Source organism: Canis lupus, chromosome 36, assembly GCF_048164855.1.
Source record: "Canis lupus baileyi chromosome 36, mCanLup2.hap1, whole genome shotgun sequence".
NCBI lineage: Eukaryota > Metazoa > Chordata > Mammalia > Carnivora > Canidae > Canis > Canis lupus.
Window position 1 is genome coordinate 15,389,424 of NC_132873.1, and position 26,218 is coordinate 15,415,641.

The 26,218-nt window shown below is 41.0% G+C and overlaps 1 protein-coding gene across 6 annotated transcripts in view; it reads left to right on the forward strand.

The window, feature by feature from the left end:
* KLF7 (KLF transcription factor 7) overlaps positions 1 to 25,302 on the forward strand; it is a 91,551-nt gene extending 66,249 nt beyond the window's left edge. For 4 of the 6 annotated variants that reach the window (XM_072812878.1, XM_072812880.1, XM_072812876.1 and 1 more), the window contains 2 exons: positions 11,906 to 12,029; positions 19,055 to 25,302. In XM_072812878.1, the coding sequence (XP_072668979.1) occupies positions 11,906 to 12,029; positions 19,055 to 19,106 (176 nt within the window). In that variant the 3' untranslated portion in view covers positions 19,107 to 25,302. Of the gene's footprint in view, positions 1 to 11,905; positions 12,030 to 17,416; positions 17,499 to 19,054 lie in introns of all 6 variants that reach the window. The other 2 variants (XR_012024886.1, XM_072812879.1) reach the window with 2 other exon arrangements.
* Positions 25,303 to 26,218: the final 916 nt, after the last annotated feature.

The window sequence follows — 26,218 nt, forward strand, 5'->3', positions numbered from 1 at the left end:
CTGGCTCTTACCACCTCTCCAGTCGTTCTTGAAATTCCTCCTTATATACTCATCCTTTACCTCAACTATGATAAACCACTGTCACTCATCTCTGAGTCTTTGCACATGCTGTGGCTTCATGCATACAAACAGGTGGGACTTCTTCACCTGGGAACTCCTCTAATGCAGAGATCCTTTGCTATTAGCTTTCATCTCCAGCATTGTCACTGCTCAGTACATATTAGACTAATAATTAATGTAGATTAACTCCAACTTGTCACCTTAAAGAGGCTGTATTTTCACCATTAGTGAATGAGACCAGAAGTCTAGACATTTGACTTTGCCTGCTCACCCAATGGACAGAGATGAAGTATTTCAGAGTTAATGCATGTTAGGGCTTTTGAATCTGGAAGGCAAGGTGGTAACAAAGCTTTCTGTACTGTTAATTTTTGATTGATCACCCGTCTGTTAATTAGCAAGCATCATATGGAGTACATACAATGTGCCTGAGCCTGTGCTAGACATTGTGGGTGATGACAAAGAAGCAACTGAGAATCATCTAGCCCTGTGCTTGGACACACATTGTTTTAATTACATTTATTGAACTGGTGGTATTAGGTGTCCCAGTGTTAAAAGCACTTTCTATGTCATATGGGTGGGGAAAGCAGGGCAAGGGATCAAGGCATAGGAAATTAAATATCTCACAGGACATAGTAAATAAGTAGCCAAAGAGTGCAAACTCTGACAAGACTGTAGATTTCTAAACAGGAGGAACACTTTAGGATGGGATGACATGTGGAAGATAGATACATTCTAGTAGAGGACATTCTAGTAAGTGGGACAGGCTGTGGAGGGCAGCTTCAGGATGCTGGAGAGAGAGGGGCTTAGGTAAGGAGGAGTGGGTAGGTTAGGGTAGAAAAATAAGTGAGGTAGTTTTGTGAACATCTCTTTTAAGTATATAGGCAGTGGTATGTGAAGAGCATCTGTCTTAGGTTATTATTTGTCAAAATAAGACACTTAAATTTTTCCTTTGAGTTACCCTTTTCTTACACTTCATAGTTGGGTATGGTACATATTTAGGTTGCTTTAGCTAATGAGTAAATTCAGTCTCTAAAAAACAGTGTTTGATCATCTTGGAAGAGAGTTATGCAGACAAATTGATGTTTTAAAGCTTGGCTGATTTAATATTTGCCTCTAAAAATCTCTAGAGAATTAGATCTATTCAACTTGAATAGTAGCTGGTCCAGGGGAGGGCCCATCTCTTTATCATTTCTATGTAAATTATCCGATTTGGGTTTCTTGAAGATTGATAAAGTTACCTTTTTTTTTTTTTTTTAAAGGGTACAGGGCAAATTGCCTATAAAATAATCATATGCGTGGGTCACTTTCTCTCCGCCATCTGCATTTATATAATCAAGGAATAACCAAATTAGCTGTAGCTTAATAAGAACAAATTCAGGATGCTGAAGCCAATCATGTGATAGCTTCCAAAATTATATCTGAGATGGTTTTTGGATTATCCACTCCTGTGGGTTTTCTATACCATCGATGCATCTCTTTTCATATTTATCAAACATGTAGCAGAAAGTTAACTTTCATCCTAATAGTAAATGATTTGCATTTATATTTTCTAGTTTTTAGTTAGTGAAAAGTTCAGTATGCTTAGGACAATAGATTAGGCATCATCAACTACTGTGATATGTGCCAATCAATGACAACCATGGGTCCAGGGTCTGGTGAGGTTTGTTTCAGCCTCTCTTACTCACCCACCTATACTATATTTCCATGCACCCCCTGTTTCCATGACTAATCTCACACTGCCCTCAGATTTACTAATCTCACACTGCCCTCAGGCCCCCTCCAGTCCTCTCCAAGAGGTATCAGGTAATGCTACCTTCCCTCAAAGCTGTTTACTCCGCATTTGTTCTTTTCCTTACTACTACCCCTCTCCCCATGCAGAACAGTTTCTTGTGATACACACTTGAAGCCATACACCTGAGTTGCTAAATTCAGCAATGAATTGGATCTTTGAGGGAAGGGTTCTTGTTCTGTGTTGGTTTACTTCTGAAGGGTGCCCATCTGCATTAGAGATGTCACTTTCTGAGTGGCTTTTTGATAACTTCCGATATTAACTAAGCTTGGAACATCTATGGAGCTAAGGTAACATTTCTTTCTCTTCATTCTTAAAATTAAATTTTTAAAAGTATTTCAAAAATTAGTAGTTTGGTCATTGTGGTAGTCATAGGCTGTGCCTGCATACATCCTCTGCAATATGGCTATCTTTACATTTGAATGCAAAAAAGTAAAAATTGGCTATGAATTTAAAATTAATATTTTGAAATAATCAAGTTTCTATCTAAATACAGTAAATTGAATTGTGGGAAAGTGGCTTACAGAACAATAACTTGAGTATTCAGTAGAAGAAGTGTCCTATAAATGGATTTTCAACCATTTCACATGGTGTTGTCATTGTCATCTTAACAGGAAAAAAGATGAATGTTTTAACAACTATTTTCTTCATATTTAGCTTATTTCTAGCTTTTAACTTTATCCTAACTTTGGTAATTACCAAAATATACTTAAGTTTCCAAATTGACATTAAATTTTCTTTGGCTTTATCTCTGAAAAAGCTGATAAAATAATTTTTAAAAGTTAATCTTGAGGGGTGCCTGGATGGCTCAATTGGTTGAGCATCTGACTCTTGGTTTCTGTTCAGGTCATGATCTCAGGGTCATGGGTCTAAGCCCCACACTGGGCTCTGTGCTGCGTGAAGAGGCTGCTTGAGGTTCTCTCTCTCCCTCTCCCTGTGTTCTTCTCCCAGTTTGCATGCACATGCACATGGTCTCTAAATAAGTAAATAAGCAAAATCTTTTTTAAAAATTAAAAAAGTATTAATCTTGAATAGCAACAACAAAGACAAGGATAAAACCAAAATAAGAAAAAAAAAAAGAAAGAATTAACCTCCATGCCAGAAAAGCATGTAGTTTCCCTACATGATCATGCTTATCTATTTCACAACTTGAGAACATATAACTTTAGGTATGAGTGTTGGAGTCTAAATTTATAAGTGAGTTTACAGTCTTTTGAGAATTCCAATAATACCTATCCTACGATTTGTGGGATGTTGTTTTGGAGGGAGAGTATGAGTTATACCTCACTTAGCCCCCTAAAAATATTAGAACAATGTATGCATTTTTAATTAAATAAATATTCAGTTTGACTTTGAGAATATTATGAGACCCCTTGGCATAGGAGAAACATGCTGTGGTTTCTGAAACACATGCATTGGGATCACAGGCTGCATGTTGAAAAAACTCCAGTTGCCAACAGCTATACTTAATCCAACATCTGAAGTAGTTGCCAGTTTTCATGACCAATCCAGTCTTTCTCCGACATTTCAAATAAATTTACCAAAAACTTAACACCTCACTTCCAAAGAAACTTCTTGGAAGAAGTTAATAATCATTAAAAATGGAAGCTGGCCCCCAAAGATTTGCTTAATCTTGTGTATTTCCTGGCTGTGCTTCACAAGGTAAGGTAGATCTGAGAAGTGATGCTTGGGGTCTATAAATCTTGTGGAGAAACCTTTCCATCCTTGCCCTGCAAACAGACCTGACACAGCCTCTGTGCCCATAACCTTCTCTGGCCTTCGAATGCCTGCACACTGTCTTCCAATATCACCATCATCATGATAACACCTTTCATGCATTTGGAACTTTGTAATTGACCAATCACTTCATTATGCTAGATTCCATTGAATCTTCATAACTAAAAGGGAAGTAGGACAGATTTTTTTCTATTCCTTCCCCACACAGTTAAAAACAATAAATCTGAAAGAAGTTTACTGACTCTTCAAAACCACATTGCTATTAGGCAGCAAAGGTGAAACAGGAAGAATCTGACTTTTGATGGCTAGTCCTTTTTTTTTTTTTTTTTTTTTTTTTTGATAATGAGCCCATTTTTCTCCAAGAGAGCAATGATTCAGATTCATTGAGGCATCTAGGGATGGCTGCCCTAGTGTTCCTACAGAGTTTTAGGGAATCCCTCCTCTACATGTCATGCACATGCCTTTATCAAACATGTGGGCCTTGTGTAGTTTATATACATGCATGGGGCTTCACCGCGGGGGAACTCCTCTACTACAGAGACCTTTGCTTTTAGCTTTATCTCCAGCAGTGTCATTGCTTGGTACAGATTTGAGCCGACAATTAATGTAGATTGAATCCAACTTGTCAGGCTGAGAAGGCTGTATTTTCATTCTCAGTGGATGAGACCAGAAGTCTAGGTATTTGACTTTGCCTGCTCAGCCGTGGACGGAGATGAGATGTTTTGGAGTTAATGCATGTTAGGGTTCATGGATCTGAAAGGCAAGGTGGTAACAAGCTTTTTGGGCTGGGCATGGGGAAAAGTTTACACTTGAGGTGATGATAGGATTTCCCCGGAGAAAATATATTTTAAAACAGTGCTGTTTAAAATAGAAAGCAAGTTGTATATGTAATTTAGAATTCTCTAGTAGCCACATTTTTTAAAAAGTGAAAAGGAATAGGTAAAATTAATTTTAATAATATTTTACCTAAATTAATATATCCAAATTATAATCATTTCAATGTCAGGTCAAGGTGAAAAAATTAATGAGATAAGCTTACATTCTTTTTTTAAACAAAGTCTGAAACCCAGTGTGTATTATGTACTTATGGTATATTTAAATCCATATGCTGAATTTTCAGTGGTTAAATTTAAATGTAGTCCTACCAAAACAAGAGTATAAAATATCCTTTATAATGTTTCAGTTTTTATTTTAATTAAAAATAAATTAGAAGTTCAGTTCTTTAGTCACTTTGGCCACATTTCAAATGCTCATAGCCACATGTGGCTAGTGGCTACTATCCTAGACACCACAGATGTCAGTAGTTTTGGGATTATGTCAAAATTCTTTCCCACCCCTCTCCATATTCTGAAGTAGGAGCTATTTCTTATTGAGGGTATAGTTTAACTTTTATTTATTTATTTATTTATTTTTTAATTTTTTATTTATTTATGATAGTCACACAGAGACAGAGAGAGAGAGGCAGAGACACAGGCAGAAGGAGAAGCAGGCTCCATGCACCGGGAGCCCGACGTGGGATTCGATCCCGGGTCTCCAGGATCATGCCCTGGGGCAAAGGCAGGCGCCAAACCGCTGCGCCACCCAGGGATCCCCTAGTTTAACTTTTAGAATATACATTTTAAGCAGCCATTTTAGGTGGTGATCCAGGCTGTAAAGTTTTAACCTGACGTAGGCCAGTTATTTTATTAGTTGTTTTATGAATAAAAGAAAAGAGGAGAAGTGTGTGCTCTGTGCAATGACTGCTGCTTTATGCAAATTCAGCCACTCAGGTGTCCCAGTACCTTGAAGGTTTGGGGTAAGCAAGTAATGGATGAATGAAAAAAAAAATCAATGTGTAACATAAATAAATGTGTATTTTGTTTTATGTAGTTGTTGTAAAAGCTCCTGAAGTTCTGGAAAAGAAAGCCTTTGTCTTGTTTTCCAACAATCACCTATCTCAAATGCCTTGAAAAAAGAAAATATTGAAGGTTCAGCTGGAATCCAAGAGAGCTCTGAGCCAGTTTTCCAAAGCAGTTAATAACTTGGGGTGTTTTTTACTTGCAATTCATATACCCTGAGAAGGGATGGCCAAGCTGTGGAGTGCTGTTTACTGCTTACTCTTTTTCCAGTGTTAAGAAAGCTTAGCGACATTTTCTCTCTCTCAGTGTCTTTATTCCCCAGGTGGCTTATATTCTCTAGTGCTACTGAGTGTGATGTGAAAGCAATTGCTGGGTTTCCTCTAGATGTACTCAGTGGCAATACAAACCCATTATGAAGCGTTCTTCCTCCTATCCTTTTTACTTTTTCATTTCCTGATCTGCAAAATTTCAGGTTCCTAATCCAAGTCCTAAGGAGACCAGGACTTTGACAAGCCCAAATAATAAAAATCCAGTAACATTTTTTTAAACGTAAGAAGCAATAGATAAAATTAGTTTTAACTGAAATCTGGGCATGTCAAGGTCCTAGTCTCTCTAGGAATTGGATTAGGAACTTGAAAATTTGCAGATCAGGAAACAAAAGCAGAAAATTTGCATTAACGATGTATATTTTCAAGACACTTTTAAACCTGGAATGCACAATTCTGACACCTTCATATTTTATTCTACGACCTATATCTTAAAGGCAAATTTATGGTGCGGTACATTTGACGTATCACTCATGCTCTTCCAAACACATATTCAGTGAGAACCTTTATAAATGAGTTCCATAAAATGACGCACTTGGTTTCCCAGAGGGGACGTTGCTCAGGAGACTGTGGTCCCAAGTGTGAGCTGAATATTACAGGAAGATTTTGAGGCAATGCCTTTCTTTAGGCTGCGGAAGATCACGAAGAAGTGGAAGTGATCTTTGATGGTGAAGGTATATTTAATCCATCGTAGTTCCATACTTCATTCCCTGGAGTAGAGGATTGGCCAGCAAATGAACATTTTCTACTCTTAAGCCAGTTCAATTCATAGAAAGCCAGGGGCCAAAATCACACAAGCTGCCCTACCCTCTGTGTCACTTGATTCTCTGTTACGAACCAGGATGCTTTATTCATTCACTGCATTGAGCCAGGCCCTGCTTTAGTGCCTTCAGTATTATAGCAAACAAAACCGATGCCTGCACAAAACTTACATTCTGGTAGGGGAAGCAAACAATAATACAAAAACAATATGTAGTCTAATTTCAAAGTGATTAAGTGTTATGGAGAAGGGGATAGAATCTGCTGTCTTATGGAGGATGGTTGAGGGTAGGGCTCTCTGAGGAGGAGACATTCTTGAGTAGGGACCTGAATAAGGTGAGAGAGCAAGGGTTAGTATGTGCAAAGGCCCCGAGAATGGGGGTAGGAGATGAGATCAGAAGACTCTACACTACGGGGCTGCTGAGGCTTTTGACTTGGATTCTGAGAATGACAGGAAGCTACTGCAACATTCACACTGTGATTTCTTCCTAACCTTGTTTGGGTCATGAACTTCTTTGGCAGTCTGGTGAGGTCTGTAGAATGCTTCATAGAATGTTTTCCAATGCACAAAATCAAATCTAGAGGATGTCAGAGAAACCAGTTATATGGAAATATATCCCCTATGAAGGACCCACCCACACTGATTTATATTTTCAAAGGACTGCTGTAAGGAGAACGGACTATAGGGCCCAAGTCTGGAAGCACTGAGACCAGGGAGCTTGGAGTCAAGCTGTTTCCACTTACCCTATGGGGCAGTGGCCTCTAAAGTAAAGTGTACAATGCAGTCTTTTTGAGTGCAGGAAGAAAAATGTAAGGCTTCGTTTGTATTTAATTTACTCCCATTCTTTTTAATTTCTGTATTGAAAGCATATTTTATAATACCCTAATATGTTAGGACATCAGTACATTTGTACAAGTCATGACTAAATCTACTTGTATTGGAGGTGCATGTTCAAAAGTATTTATGTACATTTTGACCAATCAAATTTGATGATCGTGATGTGGAGAGAGTTACTCTGTAAGAAACTAAAAAAATGCCATACTGGTTTAGCCCACATTCCAATTCAGAGGCCATTCTGTGGGAGAGCATGAATTCTTGCCATGATTCAACCTTGCTAAATGTCAAGTCCTGTTTCTCAAGCATCCTTAGCTCTTCTTAAGAGCCCTCGTACGGCTATAAATGTATTTACACCTGATTAGACCTACTATCACCTCTGAGGGAAACACGTCTCCTGGGGTTAATTTCCAGAGAGGAAAAGTAGATCCTGATATTCCCCCTGCAATTCAGGGGGGTGGGTTCTGACAGTGTCTCCACTTCTGGCCCTGTGAACTGTGCAGGCATTGGCATGCTCTCTCATCCATCCGGTTTGTTATGTGCCCGCCTTCATCCACACACCCCTTCCAGACTTGAGCCCTAATCTAATGTTTTAAGCTTTTCTCCCATCTGCCTGTCTCATATAGACCTCTCGAGCATTTTTGATCATTATTATTGAGTTGCAGTGAGCTGAAAGGCAGGCATTATCCCAGGTGCCATACAGTATAGCATTGGGCAAGGGTATGCCACTTTCTGTCTTCTACCCAGAAATGGTGCCTGGAGTGGAGCAAGAAGAGAAGGAGGGTGAAAGAGAGGGCAGGATAAAGGAGATAAGCTGATTTTGCATGAAGTCTGCTCTAGTTACAACTGCCCACCCTTTTCTCTTTTTTCTTCCCTCCTTGCTTTCTTCCTCCTTCCCTCCCTCCATCTGTCCCCTTTCTCTTCCTTTCTTCCATTCTTTTAGAAAGAAAGCCATTCTTCTATAGAGAAAAAAAAAACTAAGCTTTTTATGAAATACACAGAAATCTTTAGGTAGGCTGTTCAGATGAAAACTAATGCATCGTGGATATAGGTGGCTCTGCCCCTGACATCAAGCAGTGGGTGCTGGTGTCTAGGGAGGTGTGATGTTGGCCATGCAAAGTACTGACAGGATTTTCACTGCTGCCTTTCAAGTAGACACTGGTTTACAGAAGCCAGAATGGAACCTAGAAATGAGGCCAGCCTAACCCCACCATTTCTGAGCCTTAAATATGAAGTCTTATTCCCAATTTTTAATATTTTTTCCTCCTCTGATTTCTGAACTTTGTCTGTATCAGGCACTGCCCCCTCATTTGGTCAAGTTCTTTCTTGGTTATTTTAAAGTTAATATTAGTGAGTAATTGCAGAAATGGCAACTTGTAGGTAAATGAATCAGACACTGGAAAAATAGCTTGATGAAGCACTGCGTCTTGGCTAAATATTAGGACCCACAGGAGCTGCTTCTGGCTGCAAGCAGGAAACAACATGAGGTGATACAATTCAAAGCCAAGTCAAACTATCTGTAGTTTCTGTCTATACACTGGCAAACAGGAATACTGAAATAGCCACTGGATAGGATAGTTGGTTTGTGCCAGAATTAATTGAGTCTACATTAGTTTCTGGGAAGTAACTAAATCCTTAATTATCAAAATAAAAAACAAAACTATTTTTTAAAAAATTCAGCAAGGGGAAAACCAAACAGTTTAAAATAACAATTTTTCAAAAATACCCAAAGACATCTACTTGAACCTCCCATTTTCTCGCTGTCCTTCCTGTGTCCTTCAAAATGTGGTTGCCAGTGATGGGTTAGTTCGATTGTGGGATTGATTTTGGGGACTAGATGTCTCTGCTTGTTGTTGTAGAATGTCATGGGATTTCCAGATGCCTTGTTGCATTTGGGGTGTGTTTGGTCCCCGAGATCTAGGAACCTCCAGTTTTACTTGCATTTGAAGGCCTTGTGGGGAGGAATGTGGAGGGCATTGTGAATTTCTAAAGTCTTTGACGTTGCCTCATTCTCCTTTTCTATTTGTTTGTGCCAGATTTCCTTGAAGTAATGGTGCCTGGTGGGCAATCAATCACATTAAGTAAATGATGCCAACACGCCTCTCAGGGAGGGCATACCTCTCCAACTGGGGTCTCTTTAATTCCCCTCAGCATCCCAGTCCTTCAGAGTAATCTAAAGAACACTCTTTTTCTGGCACATTTTTTATCAGTACACTGAGAAAATATTTAAAACTTAAAAACACTATTTTTCCAATATTTAGGTTGCCCAGAGTGACTCCAGACTCAGCTGTCTGGAACCTGAGCTCTGAAAGTTTTGGGTGACAACCTTTACACAGCTTCTGAGGACACAGGTGTACATGAGAGAAAAATAAATTGAAATTATTTACTGTGTGTCAGGCTCAAGATATGTGTCCTACACATGACGACATATTTAAATCTCACAACAAACATGGGAACTCAGTCCCATTTGACAAAGAAGGACACCGAGGCATGTTCTGTAATGAATTCCAATCCCAGGTGTGTTACTCCAAAGTTGATTTGACACCCCACCCCCTTCTGCTACTTTCTCTTCAGCAGGTACAATTTTCTAAAATTTTGGCTTTAAGGATCCAGAAGGTGAACTTTTAACACTGCTCAGTGATTCTTTTTTTTTTTTTTTTTCTGATTTCCAAAAGTGAATGGGTTTCCTCCTGTGCTTCTAGCCCTCCTTCATGTCCTCTTGGTTCTCTTTAAAAGAAATGCCTGTGTTTCTCATTCCTCTCTCCTCTATGGGCCTTATAGAGCAGTGGCTCACTAGGGCATCGATTTAATGAAATAAAATTTTCAATCATGTTTGGTTCAATTCTAGGTGATACAAATAAAGAATTGTGAACACTTTGTAGTCAGGTTTAAAGGGAAGGAAAAAGGTGGAAAGAAGAAAGTGGGTCAAGTATAGTACCTGGGCAATGTCTCCTTATGTGCTGCCTAGTGAAGGTCTAGCTATTAAAAATAGAGCAATAATGGGGCAGCCATAGTACTACTTTGGCACCTGTGTATACTGAAATTTGAGGTTTGGCAATTTATAACATTTACCAGTGATGTGATGTGTGTGCCAGACAGTGTTCTAATTAATATATGTTAATATATATGTTAATATATAATACATATTATATATTAATATATGTATTATATATACAACATATATATATATATGTGTGTGTGTATATATAAGTTATGCTCTCCAAGCACTTTGAGTTACATACTACTATTATCTCTAGAAAAACAGAGACACAGATAGGTTTGTTAACTTAGCCCAGGGTTGGGCAGCCTGGGTGGCTCAGCGATTTAGCATAGCCTTCAGCCCAGGGCATGATCCTGGAGACCCAGGATCAAGTCCCACGTTGGGCTCCCTGCATGGAGCCTGCTTCTCCCTCTGCCTTTGTCTCTGCCTCTCTCTCTCTCTCTCTCTCTGTCTCTCATGAATGAATAAATAAAATCTTAAAAAAAAAAAAAAAAAAAAAACCTTAGCCCAGTTAGGGGCAGTGCTGAAAGCTGGGCCCTGGAAGGTCATCTTCAGAGCTCACCTGCCTCTCAGTTAGGAGGGCTCAGTAACTCTCAGGATTTCTTAAGATTATTTTTCTTCTTAATCAGAATCAGCCCACCATACAGTTGGAAGGGTAAATATTTGCCATGTTTGGTGACAGACGTTGATGGGTTAAAGAAAAGGTTTAAGGAAAAATCATGTACTTTCTCTTACATATTCCTCCATCTGTATTTACTGTGCAAAAAGGTCACTTGAGCACAAGAGCTCAAATTTCGTACTTATAAGCAGCTTCAGTGTGGCAAAAACCTTGCTCTACAAATTGGCTTTAAAAATATTTTGTGATACTCTGTATCTCTGTCTAATATGAATGCTCTAGAGTGATTAGGTTATGGGCTTCTCAAACAGGACTTTGTGACTGCATTCTACATAAACGCCAGGAATCATCAGGTGATCTTTGTTTTATTCTCGAATGGTAGTGCTTTCTCATGACTGTTCATCCACTCCCATTTACTGGAAGGAACAGTGGTTCTGGGAGACCTGAGCTGTTTGCCTTGTCCGTCAGCTCCCTGGCTCCAGTTTGTGGTAGGAGGGAGAAGGCTAAAAAGGCTGAAATGGTAAATTACTGTAGGTTCTGGAGAAAAATAGAATTAGAAGCATTTGTGGTTCAGATGAAAATAGCACATTTCCTTTCTACTTGGACAGTGGGGGTCGAAGTGCTCCAGGGAATAGAAAATAAATAAAAATTGATCCCTCACCAGTTGAAGGAAATATTCTGACTGGGAACTGAAGTGACAGCTCCAGATTAGAAGATCCTCTGAAACCATTCTTGAAGGTTAAAACAACGACAACAACGACAGCAACAACAAAATACCAGGAGTCTAAAGAAAATGTGACAAACTGTATTAGGAAATGTAGACTTTCAAGAATGATTTATAATATAACTCTTTTCCAAGACGACAGATAGGTAGGAGAAACTAATGAGGCCTGTGGCCATTTTGTTCCTGGTGTTGACCATGGTCATTCCATCTCTTCTTGCAGGTGAGAAGCCTTATAAGTGCTCATGGGAAGGGTGTGAATGGCGTTTTGCACGAAGCGATGAGCTCACGAGGCACTACAGGAAACACACAGGTGCAAAGCCCTTTAAATGCAACCACTGCGACAGGTAAAGAAACCTAGAAGCTGCTGGGACGGGGAGGGGAGAAGGTGAGGTGGGTCATGGGGTGGGCTGTCTGTGTGCTTCTGGGGTTATCCCAAGCCTCTGCCTCAGACACTCAGGCCTGTGAATGCCTTTTACTTCTCCACTGAGAAAACCAGTGGGATAAGGGTGCCTTCTTGTGTATAATCCAGAGATGAGATGAATTCTTGGTTCAGTCACACAAGTACTGAGCACCAGCTTTGGGCCGGGAATCATGGGAGCCATGCATGGCAAGGAGACACAGTTCCTACCCTCAGGGAGATGATGTGATAGATGATTTTACTATAATATGGAAAGTAATAGGATAGGGAATGGTCATCTATAGCTGTTCCTTCTGATCTTTTTATTAACATCAATACCGTTTTTCCTGATTCTTAATCATATGAAAATATAGAAAGCCTGCTTAGTGGAAAGAAGGTTACGCATAAGGCTTTCCTCTGAAGCGTTGTTACAAATGAATTTACTGGAGAGAGTCCCCATTCTTTGGGGGCCTGAATCATTCTTTCTCCTTTGAAAATAGGTACAAAGGTCTAAAAGATGGTGAAGCTTTGAGAACTGATCCTATATAATTCAATTTCCAACCTTCAGCATTTGATGGTGGAAGAAAGAGCACGTAGCAACAGATACTACACAAGTAATAGTATCTGACAGCCCTGGCATTATCAACCAATAAACCCCAAAATGGAGACTCTGCAGGCCAAGGTGAAGGCAGGATTAGGTTTAGACATAATCAAATAATGGGCTTGCATCTGAGCATGTTATCCTTCTAATCCTATTTCTGTGTTTAAAAGGAAGCTTAAGAAAATTAACCATCTTTTTAATGCAATACTAAAGGTCTCAGTTATGATGAGAAAAATGCTTCTAATACGATAAAAGCCCTGAAAGCCTCAGGGTTCCCCAGCTCGCAGGATGGCAGGAGGGGTGTGCAGGATGTCCGTAGAGGCCTGGCTCTCCGTGGGAGGAAATGCGATCGCTTTCACATCCTGCCTCCCAGTCCCTGTGCTGGCACCTCCCTGCACCAGGCCTTGCTCTGTAGTAGCATGTGTTTGTTTGGAGAGCAGAGCGGTAGTGGCCAAATCTCATGGGTGGCCAGTTAGCTTGGTGCTCCCTTAAGATGCTTATAAAGGAGCATTCATGTTTTTCCTCCTTTTTTTCTTCTTCCTGAAGAGGCTATTTTCCTCTTATCTTCATTCTTTAAGAACTAAATAAAGCCCCCATGCCTCCTGGAGTTCAGAGATAACCTCCCACCCCAGGGCTGAGGAAGTCCACTTTACAAAGCTATTGTCTCTCATTCCCTTGGAGTTCTCTCCTCTGCTACCCAAGAATGTAACCTGTTTTTTAATTTCTATCCCATTATCTCCAAGGCCCCCTGAATTTATGTGAATCAGTGGCTGTTTTGCTACAGGATTATACTTCAGTAATATTTCTTCTTATTTGACATCTTCCCTCAACTGCCATCTCAAGTTCATTTCTCTCTACTCCTGGCCACTAATAAAGAAGCTGCATAGAGGGTGCCTCTTTGCCCACAGTCCTTTGAGGAAGAGCATTATATCAACTGGGATGAAGATGAATCCCCTGTGAGTTGTCAACTATGGTAGTAGTAGGCATACACAAAAGTCGCCCATCCCTGAAGGGTGATAAGGCTATTACGTGGAGATTGTGCGTTATAGATTGCATTCATTCTTAGGAATGGACCAAGAATTCTTATTGGGAAATTGCCAGAGTTAGTATTCCTCTCTGCAGATCAACTGACTTACTGAAGAATTTACAACTGTCCAACAGTTGATATACTAGGATTAAATCTGACCATTTGTATGATTTATGTGGCGAAATATTTCAAGCCAACTGGATCAGGGAAGATGTCAGAGATGGGTAATTTGGTTAGTCTTTTTCTTTATTTTTCTTTACCAAAATATATGGTTCCTGGAGCTAGAAATTTGCTGAGCAGTTGGTACAAATTCTGTCATGGTATTTGGGGGAGAGTGTGATTTGGGGGAGATCTGGGTCAAAGTCCTGTGGCATTGGCCAAGAGTCAGTGCATTTTTGACAATGTCAGAAATATAGGGTTGGATTCTCATTAGTGTCTCACGACCAGCAGCACCTTACATTTCAATTGCAGTGATTGTGCTAAGAATAGAGCAGGTCCAGGAGGTGGCATGGGGAATTGGAGTGGTCCCAAAGCAGATGAAAGGAAAGCCTGGCGTGACTGGAAGCTGGCATTCCTTAGCAGACTTTTACCTTCAGAAAAGAGGGCATCTGTAGCCCTTAGCATGACTCTGAATCCTGTTGGTAACACACTGTGTATAATAAGCGTTAAGAAACCTCTGTCTTGCTTTCTTATAATTTGAGAAATCAGACCACTCTAGAGGCTAAGCTAGGTTTGGGGCTTTCTGTCTTTAAAGCATATACCAAGTCTAATTTGTACTTTTATTTTGCTATTGGGTAGATTGAAAAAAATAAATGAGAGTTTGTTTATTTGCTTTACTTACTTTTAAAATTACTAGATGCCACAAAAATGTCTGCATCTCTGGCTTTGTCTGGAAAAACCAGGAGATCTGGTAACACTGGGCTCACATTCCCATGTGGCCATAATTTTCTGAACCTAAATAGTAATCACTACCCATTTGTGATGGCCATGTGATCACTAATTTCTCACTGTTCCCACCACTTCCTGCGGTCTCCCCAATATGAAGCCATACCATCAGTTGCCATCATCATTGCGCTTGCTCAGTTTTGTCCTCTTACAGAAGAGTGGTATTTCTTCATATCCGTGCCTTATCAAAAGTAGAACCAGATAGTCCTTAACCCATTGCACTCATTTCCTTTATCTGTGGGCCCCTGAAGACATTGGGTTTTGTGACCTCTGGCTTCAGGTCTGGGCTGGGGGGGAAAGCAGCGAGGCTCTCCCACTTCCTGGCCATCAGACTGAACCGTAAGCCATGGAGGGACCAGCTGCTCACCCTAGAGGAGTGAGCCCTGTTTCCCAGCCCATACAGCATGAGGCTGCTACTGATGGTAAACAGGGCTCTATTTCTACCAGTGGTTTACACAGGCTATCGTTCTGTCAGCTGAGCACAGTTATAACTCAGGGAGGCTGCTATCAGAGTAGTACCTTCAAGATCTTGGGCGGTCGGAAGGACACATTTTGATCTTTGAATCGATCTACTTATAGGCAGTAACAAATACCAACCCATATCTAGCCCCTTTGGTGCCCTGGAGGGTTGCTTTAATACCCACATGCCTTTACTGTGCCTTTTCCATAAACCCAAGGAAATGGCAATAAAGGTTTGACTAGTTCTCTATAATGAACAAATTTCAGTCATTAAGGACCTTCTTATTTAAGGTCATCCGAGGACTGTATAGTCATAAATACCCTCTGGGGGTATATTACTCTTAGAATTATTTGATCCCACATTTCTAGGTGGTGAGTTTATCTGTTACCTTTTACTATTCTTATATGGAGCTCCGTAAGTGTAAATTAATAAATATAAATTAATCCTGACTAAGTAGCTTGCTGGTATATTGAATTTAAGTAAAACCCCAATGGTGAGAGACCTAGTCTAAATTCTAGGCACCATCTACTTCCAAGAATCTGAACAAATAACAAGTTCTGGTTCAGTTTGGGAGGAGTACAGTTAGATTTCACACCACATTAAAAACTTGTTGTTTTCTTTTTTAACTTTTCTTTTTCCCTGCAAGATCTCGAAGCATAAAGATAGATGCTTGTACATATATTGCTAGATACCCAGCACACACTAGGCAAAGGGCAAAGGCAGAAGAAAAGTCTGGAATGCATACATCACTAAATGGTTTCTGCAAATGAAATTCTGTATCAAGAATGCTATTTTTCCCTTAGGTCTCCAGGAATTAGAAAGGAAAGGAAAGAAGTTTTGTCCCCAGGCCAAGAACCGTTCCTTCACCTCTACCATCTCCAATCCTTATGTTCCTCTCTCAGGCAGGATCCTGGTGCCTGTTTTGTTGCTTTCTCGCAGGTGTCACTGCTCAGGTCGGACTAGACTGACTTCTGGATTCATTTTCTAGTTGCTACCATTATCAATTGCCACAAATTTAGTATGATTTTTGTTTAACTTGACAAATGTTGTACCTTTTAGGTAACATCTTATAGGTAACCTGTGGGTTAGAAGGTCAGCTGGGTATAATCAAGGTATTGGCAGTGCTGTGTTTTTTTCTAGATGCTCTAGAGAGAATCCATTTCCTCATCTTTTCCAGCTTCTAGAGGTGGCCCACATTTCTTGCCTGCTTACCCCATCCCTCCATCATCCAAGCTGTTGAGTCCTTCTCATGCTGCTTCTGTGTTCTCTTTCAACTCCCTCTTCCATTTTCAAGGATATTCAAGATGACATTGGCCCTACCAGATAATCCAGAATAATCTTCCTATTTTAGAATCAGGTGGTTAGCAAATTAATTCCATCCACAGCCCTAATTCCCCTTTACCACATCATGTAACATATTTACAGTTTCCAGGGATTAGGTGTGGATATTTGGTTGAGGGGGAACCCATTATTCTACCTACTACAGACTCCTTAAACTGACAGTTTAGCTCTCCCTTCTACTCAGTTTAAAGAGCAGGTGTGGCTAGAACATGGGCTCCAGAGTCACACTACTGGGGTTCAGATTTTGGCTTCGCCTCTTTTTGATGACTATCTCAGCTGGTGGAAGGGATAAGAATGGCATCTTCTTTATAGAGTTCTTGTTAAGGATGTTAACTTTAAAAAGGAAATGCCTACAAAAAGAACTTCCCAACTTAGATCTTCTTTCTCTAGGCTGTTGAGATGAAGGAAGGAAGGAGGGAGGTAAGAAAGGAGACAGGGAGGGAGGGAGGGAAGAAAGAGAACAGGCAGCGAGAGCGTGCCCTCAGGATAAGACAGTCACGGGAGTTAACTGCCGAATTCCCTATAGGCTGTATTGCTATTCTGTATACTAGTGACATCAAGCACTTACTTTTAAAGAATATTTATCAGTGTTTTATGGTAAATTAAATCCCTTTCAGATGGCACTCTAAGCGATTATCCAAATATCTTATTGATATTAAATTAGGGCCTGAAATAAGTGGGTATAATTAGAATTATTATTACTCAATAAGTTATTGAGTTAGATTATTTTCTACAATACCTTACCATTCTTATGTATCTCCGATTTTGCCATGGTTCTTTTTTACTTCATTTCCTTGGGGTTCTAACCTGCATGTGTGTGCCTATTTAAAAAAAATCAACACAAACAGAGTGGGTGGAGAACGTTGGGGTCAGGAGATAGGGTAGATTTTTTTGTTTGTTTGTTTTAAGAATGAACAAACATGGGGAAATCCTGCATTGAACAGGAAATCTTGCTAACAGGGCAGCTTGTTAACATCATAACGAGAATGTTGGACTGCGAGCATGTCTTGGGCCTCTGGAGAGCCTGGGAATATCCTCACAGGTAAGAGATGGTCAGTTTCAAGAAAAGAATCCAGAGGGAGAGCACACACTCAGAGCTAGGAATGATTGCTATCTCATGTGCTGACTTTACTGGGATTCTAGCCAGAGCCTTAGATGGTAGGCTGTGGGGATATAGAAATGCCCACTCCATTAGTTATATGATACAGAAACCTGACTCAGACTGACATTATCTTTGAAGAGTATTTATTAGTTCAACTGACTAAGAAGACCAAAATTAGATTGGTCTTTAGGTTTGGCTGGATCCAGGGTCTCCAGATGTTGTCATCAGTCTTCTTTCTCTCTCTTTCTATCCTCTGGCCCATTTTTCTCTGTTGACTTTGTTCTCAACAGGCTCTTTCCCACATTGCCATATGGATACCAACAGCTCCACCTTCAGTGTTAGTAGCATAGCAGCCCCAGTGGGAAAAGAGCTTCTCCCTTTGAATAGTTCCAGGACTAGCTCTCCAGTGTTCCAGGACTAGCTCTCATGAACCTTGATGGGTCACTTGACTATAGCTTAAGCAGACCACTATGGTCATAGCTTTACCCTTAGAAGAAGGGTCAGCCCCATACAACTAGGAGTGCAGGAGCATGGCTACCCAAGAGAAGATCAAGTTGTGAGTGTCAAAGGAAAGGATAGTGAAGATGACCACTGCCTCCACTCTGAGGCTGAGGAAGAGACTCAGTGGTGGACCTCAGGCACCAAGAAAACTGGGCATTAGAAAGCGTGGGCATTCAAAAGAGTGGACTTGCGGGTCTGCCTGGGTTTGAATTCCAGGTCTACCACTCACTAGCTACAGGACCCTTGCCTCAGTTTCCTTACCACACACACACACACACACACACACACAAGAGGTGTGAATGCTTAGCATGGATAGTTGCCAAGAATGGTACTGGGTAATGTTGAAGAAATACCTAGTACATGCCTGCATGTTATCTCATTCTCAGTAAACGGGAACTCACTTCTCCATTCTTTTTCTTGACTGGTATAATAGAGACCTGTAGGTATCACAGGCAGCATTTCTGGGCCTTCATTATAAAGTTCAAGATTCAACTCTGGGTGTTGAAATGAGTTCCACCATTGGAAAATATGAGCTAATCATTTTCTGCCATACTTCTGGTATATGGGTATGTCCCGTGTTTCTGAAGTGCCTTCATAGTAGTTTCTTCTTTAATAATGATGACTATGATAATAGTTAACATTTGCTGACATCTTACTATGTGTGAGGCAATATTCTAAGCACTTTACATAGATCATCTTATTTAATCCCCATAAACCAGCCCATGCAGCGAGTGCTACAATTATCCCCATTTTACTGACAATGAATGAAGGCACAGAAAGGTTAACATGCTCAGAGTCACACAAGGATGGGAAGAACTGGGGGTTCGAACCCACGCAGTCTGACCCTGAGCTCACCTTTCCCACACACCACCTTGTTTCTTAGGACATATGTACTGCCTTGTTGAGGTAGGGTTAATCATTTTCTAAGGGGTGCTGGAAGTTGAGGTTGTTGCCTGGACCCCTCTTATATCCTTGTTGTTGTTTATATTTCCTAGGTGTTTTTCCAGGTCTGACCATCTTGCCCTCCACATGAAGAGACATATCTAAAACCCCTAAAGGCCAGAGTTGCCATGGCGTCGGCCGTTGTCTGAAGGAAATGCCGTGAGGCAGGGGGCTGGACTTCAGGCGGGGATCCATTGCCTCGCAGAAGAAAGTTCTCACTCATAAACCTCTGTGTACACGCACACACACACACACACACACAGACACACACACACACACATGCACTCACATAGACCCACACACACGCACTGTCATGCACTCAGCTATATTTAAAATATATACGTCTATTCTTTATGCCTTGCCCTTGCCAGATGGTAGAAGACGAAGAAGAAGGAAACCAGGTGAACTCAGCAAGGCAGACTGGCTGCTTACTTCAGCACTATTGGAATTATTTCCCGCTGTTGCCAATGGAAATCAAAGAAAACGGATGTGACGTCTCTGCAGGTGGACGGCAGTAAGAGGGGCTTATTTAACTTGCTTCTCAGTGCAACTTGATAGGAGAATACAACGTCGTAAAGTTGCATATGTGTAGCACTAATGTTTCTTTTTAAATAGTTGGGGGAAAATGACCTAGAAAACCAAATTGCAGTTTGGTAGCCAAAATTAACTCTTGGTTTATTTGTCCTTTGTGTGTGAAAAGTCCTCCTATTCCGTGCGTCCGACTTCCTCACAGAACTGTTGATCGGTTTTGGTTCTCCTTAGTACTATTGAGATCTTTCGAGTCGATACCAACGGCCTTAGCGGCGGCAGACTGGAATAACACCATACACCTTTCTGGCCTGCATTTCTCTAGACTTCACTCTCAAGGGAGGAGTTTTCTTTTCTTACTTTTTGACTCTTGCACACCATATGCACTAGGGATTCTGGAAACTTCTAGCATGACTGCAAAGTGGCCAAGAGAATAAAGTCCTTGATGATAAGTCACAGTATATCCCTTGAGCCTCACCTTATTGCCAGTGCTAGATTTTTTCTTTTTAATCTCTGTTTTTGCTAACGAAAACTTGAAAAGCTTATTTGGAAGCTTAAATGTTTTATCTTTTCTCCATGGACTAAACCTCTCCAGGACTTTCTCGGCACCTGGATGTCCAGCTCTCGAAGCAGCCAATCAGATGGGACATCACAGTTCTCTCATCCCCCTTGAGGCATCATGACCTCAGCGCATAGTGATCAACCCCGTGCTGGGTGTCATTGCTGCCCTATAACCAGTCTCAGCATAGATGTTGCTAGTCTCAAAAGGGCAGCTGCATATTTAACCTAACTCTGGGTTATGACCTGACAAAAAGCCAAAAAATATCACTCTTTCCAGGAGTGGGGAAAACTGAGGATGCCTCCTGAGTCTAGTGGCTTCCGAAAATATCATCCTATCTTCCTCTCTCATACCCACTGAGCTCATACTCCCCCACTTGTTAAAACACACAATTCAAAATGCCATTGTGGGAATGAAGGGTGGACATTTAAGGAAAGGGTTGAGAAGTTTCTCTCATGGTCTGTCTGAAAGGAGAGACATGTTTCTAATTCTTTTTGGCTAGACCCACCATGACTTTGTGACCTAGAGCACCCAGGATCAACAGAGGCCTCACATTTACTCTGCAAAAGCTGACTCCAAGGGGGTTCACATTCCTCACTTTTCATCCCACACACATCCAATATCGGTCTCTATCTACCCGCATTCTTAGCTAGCTGGCACTGGCCTCAACTCCAAAGACTGCCTTTAGGACCATTAAATGGCCTATGCAAGCAAGCGGGGTGGTTATTAGGACAGATTGTATATTTTGTATATTCTGGGACCATCCCTTCAAGACACGTCTAAAAAACAAAAATGGCATTTGGTCCGCACATGGTTGCTGCTCCTTCATACCAGCTGGCTCCCCTTCTGCCCTCCTTTGACTGTTTGACTCATTGACTGTTAAAATGCCGCCCCATACCTATTTGGGATGCAAAACTGAAGTCTTTAAAAGGAAATAATAATATAAGAAACACAAATACATGTATGACAGCAACCTTCAAGATCCTTGGCATTTGGTTTCTCAGCTTTCTACAACCTTTGACTTCCCCGAAATGTTGAAAGTGCCCGTCAAAGGGTAAAGGAGCCTCCTGATTACAAATGCGGTAGCTACCGATGGGACACCTGGGCATTCTGAGGTCTGGCCCTTAAAGTTTTCTTTCTCTTTTCCCCTTTTTCAATGTAGACCAAAAACCAAAACAACAGCAACAACAGCAACAACAACAAGAACAAAAACCAACAACAACAACAACAAAAAAAAAGAAAAACCACCCTAAAACACACACACATAAAATCTGCCCATTTGCCGGAGGCAATTCTGTATATGTTAGTTGGAGGGTATTTAAAAAAAAAAAAAAATCAGTTTTATTCCAAAGATTTAAAACTAGACATGACTTAGAAACATTTTCTGGAGCACTGCTTGCTGACAATCTCGTAGTTCTCTACTGCATTTGAGTGCATTTTGTGGCCAGTCCATCAGGGCGTATCATGGGATTATATTTGAATGTGTGGTGCATCCTTTCTGGATGAAGGATGTGTGAGGGACCTTAAACCTCAGCTGTATTAAACTGTAGCGCCTCCAGTCAGTGCACTAGATGAAACTTTAGACACCCCAGATTTTGTTGGTTCGTTGATTTCCCTTTCTGTAGCAGCCTCCAGCATGAATGCACGCACATACCAGTGATGGCATTAGCCGTGGCTGCCACGATTTACAAATGTCCTCTCCCCAGCTGGAGCTGCTCTTGCCTCTCGAAATGCTATTATTAAGGGTTTATAATACTGAATTTAATTTTTGAACTGACCAATGCAAGGCTCTATTAAAAAGAAAGTTTAAAAAAAAAAAGAATGCAAAAGAGTAATCATTGCTTGTTTGCTCCCTGTTGTCATCTGTGGTCTTGAAAAGTTCTCATTTGAATGTGGCAGAACAAAGACCCTTTGGTCCTCATCAGTGTCTGAAATGTTCAGTGATTCCTCTCTCTTTTGTATCAGTGAGGTCCTTTGTACTGTGCTCCTGACCTTTCTCAGAGCAGGGTGCACTGAACCATGATGGTGGGGCTTGCTTGCTTCAGAGTCATTTGTGGACTGTGAGAATTGGCCTGAAATTTGGTGGGTGCTAAGTGTATGGCTTGGAAACTGTTCTTCTCTAGCCCAATTGACACCTGTGAACGATAACCTATCCATAACAGCGAGGGTAGCGCCAATCATTTTCGAAACGGATTTGTGATAAAATGTCCATCATCTCTGAAATGGCAGAGGTGGTTGGTAAGAGCCTGCCAGAGAGAACAGGCTTTCCAAGAAATAACCATCTGAAAATACTTGGCTCCCAGGAGGACAGGTTATTTAAAATAGTGCTTTACTGGACATTTAAAACACATCAAACCGCTTTCTCATTTAAATTGTCACCTCCTGACATTTCCGGGGATCCCAAATTTGGAAGGAAAAACCTAGCATGGTGTTTCTTGTGGTTGTCCTCTCAAGCACATTTGATCCAGGGTTCAGAGTTCGATGTATAGAGAAAGAGTGTTTCTAAGCCATTGACAATTTTCTTTATTTCAAGTTGTGCTTCTTTCTCCTACCACATGGCTGTAAGTCAAAGATGTGGAAACATGAAATTATGATGCTTCTCCTAGCTACTGGCCTCCTGCCCCACTAATGGTTAATTGGCCCAGCTTAAAGCCTGGTGGTGATGAGTACTATGTCCAGAAAAAGAAATGTTCAGATTCCGTGACAAAGCTGCATTTTATAAAAATATCGGAGACCCCAAAATGAACTTCATGCTGACCATTTCCTTCTCCCTTCTATGTGCTTTCCCTTGCAAAGCCCTTCAAATCCCCTGTCTCCTCCCCTCCTGCACCTCTTGTGCCCTTTTTACATCTTAGATTGCCTGATTATAACAGGGTAAAAAGAAAGCCAACCTCACGCACGATTTGCAGAACTGATTCCTACTTTTAAAAAATCTTCTTTGAATCCAGAAGCCAGAGAAGATTTTTTTAGGGGCTTTAGTTTGGGATAAAGCTTCCAGATTAGCCATGTCTATTTGCATCAAAGGGGAAATAAATGGGACTTTCAGGGCAGCTCACCTAGTGCATTCAGAACATTCCGCCCATAGCCCCCATGCCTGAATTTGATGGCAAAGTCAAAAGAAATTAACTCAACCGGCAACAATGACAACATCTTAGTGATCAGTTTCATTGGTTCAAAGTGATTTCCTCGATGGAAGTCGCTTCATAAAATATAAAATACAGTGCACAGTGCTTTTGTCCTCTCTTTTGCATGAGTTTGGTTTTAGGAGAAGGAAGAAGGTAGGGAAAGTCAGAGAGATGCAACGTATTTAACTGCAAAAAGCAGGTTCATTCTTTCTTTCTTTTTAAAAGATCTGACGAGGGCCGGCATTTCTGGCCATAATTTTGCACCCGGATCTTTGCCAAAGTGAAAATTCGTTAAGTGGAACCTGTTTGAAATGTACTTGTGGAAGCTTTCCCTGGCATCTTCCAGAAGTGGCCACCTGCCAAGCGTGGGGTGGGGGCAGGAGGAGAGAATTCGAATTCTGAGTCTGGGTTACATTTCGGTAAACATGGTGATATCTCAGTTTGGAAAACTAGTGGGGCTGGCCTGAGCGTCCATCAATGCCTCTTTGATGGCCTACTTTCCTCAGTGAGGATCTTTGGGAATACTTGAGATAGAACAACAAAAATGTGTCCAAGGAAACAAAAACTGCTTGTAAATGTGAGATCCTGTGACTAATGGCCTGAGGCTTCAGGGTTTTCTCTTGCTTTTAACACTCTTACGTCCCCTCTGCTGGTTCCTAATAGATCCCGGAAGGAACAGGGGGAAAATCAAGCTGCAATTCACTTTCTTATGCGCGCCCTTCCAATAGAGTACTGTATTCTTCAGGTGTTTTGCATTTGCGTTTGTAAGTCCTCGGGAAACAGGTATCAGAAAATGGGAGAGCGAAATCCTGGGCCATCACTTCACTAATATCCCAAACCAGATACTCTTTTCAAACAGGGCTCCCTCTCAGCGGTCATGAGGGAAGGGTGATACGTTCTTTGTTGGGGACTGTTTATACAATTTTTTTCAACTGTAAGCTTTGGAATCGTAAATTGCTTTGACTCCAGCTTCTGTCTACTGCCATAAAATGGACCCCACGTCAGAATAATGAGGGTGGTATGTGTGCACATGCCATGCACGTGTGCAGATGTACCTATTGTACCTTCGCAGAAGGAAAACAGGCTACTGATGTTTAAGAGGAGTAGCCACCAGTGCCTAATATCTTTTGGGGGGGATGGATGCTTATAATGCCAGTATATTGAAACCACACTGGGAGTTCCACATGGAGGGGAGGGGCGGAGGGTGGGGAGAGGGGACATTTTAATCCTAGGCCTTTGGACTGGAGGCAGAATGATTTCTGCAAATCTAGCTCCTGAAAGGCTTTGGGGCTCATTGGCTGGTTCTCAAACTTTTGATTTGATTTTAGTTTTTTCCAGCATGCATTTCCTATCTAAACCCAGACTTGGTTTAATTTCCTTATCTTTCACTTCTGCTTCATTCCAGGGAGGAAAAATACACCTATTATGGCCAAGATCTCCTTGCTAACACAGAGGCAAAAATAAATGTTTAATGTTTTTGCAGCCTCCCCTTCCTTTCCGTAAATACCCCCCAAACCCCCTTCTCTCTCATCACTCTGTCCCCATTCCCGCCACACAACTCCCCAGCCACCACCACTTTGCTTTCCAGTCTCTATTCTCCTCTTAACAGTTGCTTGAAGAAATTTGTTTTTGCACTATACATTTTCTTTTTGCCAGATGTGTCTAACAAGTGTGTTCGGAGAGACCTCCTCCCAGTCCCCTCCCCTCCCCCGCCTCCCCCGGTCACATTCTCTCAGGCCTTCTCTGGTATTTATAATATATCACAGAAGTACCCAGTCTTATAGCCCTCGGTTATGCCTTTTTTTGACATTTTATTTTTTTTAAGCTTTTTATATATATATATAAATATATTACTTTGTCAAGTTTTTTTGCTGTACAAAAGTCTTAAGATTTAAAACTATTATTTGTATTATATGATGGTGGTATGTTAATGTTACAAAATTATTAATGAAGAAAAAATTTATTTTTGTTACTGGTCTGTTTCATAATTCTTTTTTAAATTGGTATATTGTAAGATATCTATGCAAAAAATGTTATGTGACGCATTTTTATTTAAGAATGTAATATGTGTAATAAACAGTAGAATGTGTTTGGCCTTGGAATGCCTTACTGTATTTCTCCTTAGCTTATTTCATCAGGAAGAAGAAAATCCTCAGAGACACAAATGGGTCCTTATATACCTCACGAGAGTTTTCTTTCTCAGGGAGGGAAAGGGAAGGCAAGATTATATTAGGTCATTTTTCTTTGTTCGGGAGGTTGTTGGTCGTGTGTGTGTGTGTGTGTGTGTGTGTTTGTGTATGTGTGTTTTACGGTTTCACTGAGGTAGCTCTGTGCCCAAATAAGAAGGAACTCTGAAGACAGTTTGTTTCTTTGAGGGGAGGAGAGCAAATGGAGGTTATGAAAAGCAATATTTTAGAGCGAGGTGGATTATGGGATGTTTGTTTCGGGAGTTAGGAGAGGCTTATTGAAAGCAGTTTATTTGATAAGAGAAGGGGCAAGTTTGTTCTGGGACAGTGTTACATAGGAGCATATTTGGAAAGGATAACTGGAAATTGTTTGTGGAGGAGGGAAGAAGGGCCAAGGCTGGAGGGAATAAGTGAGGTGAGGGGATGGACAAGTCAGCACACAGGAGATGGTTGGGAACAAAGTAAAGCAGAGATGGCTGAGCAGAGGTGGAAGACTTCAGGTGGCCACATGCAGGGCAGGAAGGTAGATGCAAACATAAGCAACCACAAACACTGAAAAGAGGCAGATGAAAACTCTAGGGAAAACTCACAGAACCAAAAAGAACGCTCACTAAAATCTTCTCTTCCACGCACCACCTCCAGGAAAGAATATCCAGGTGAGGAGGAAGGTAGAGAACCTAACTGGTGTTATTATCCCAGCATCCCTTGCAGGGCGAGTCCCCAAGAGAAGTGGTATCATTCACTGGAAACAACAGGATACACCTTTCTCACTTACGAGGACACATCGCTCCTCGAGCTCTCTTTTCAAGCTTTGGATTT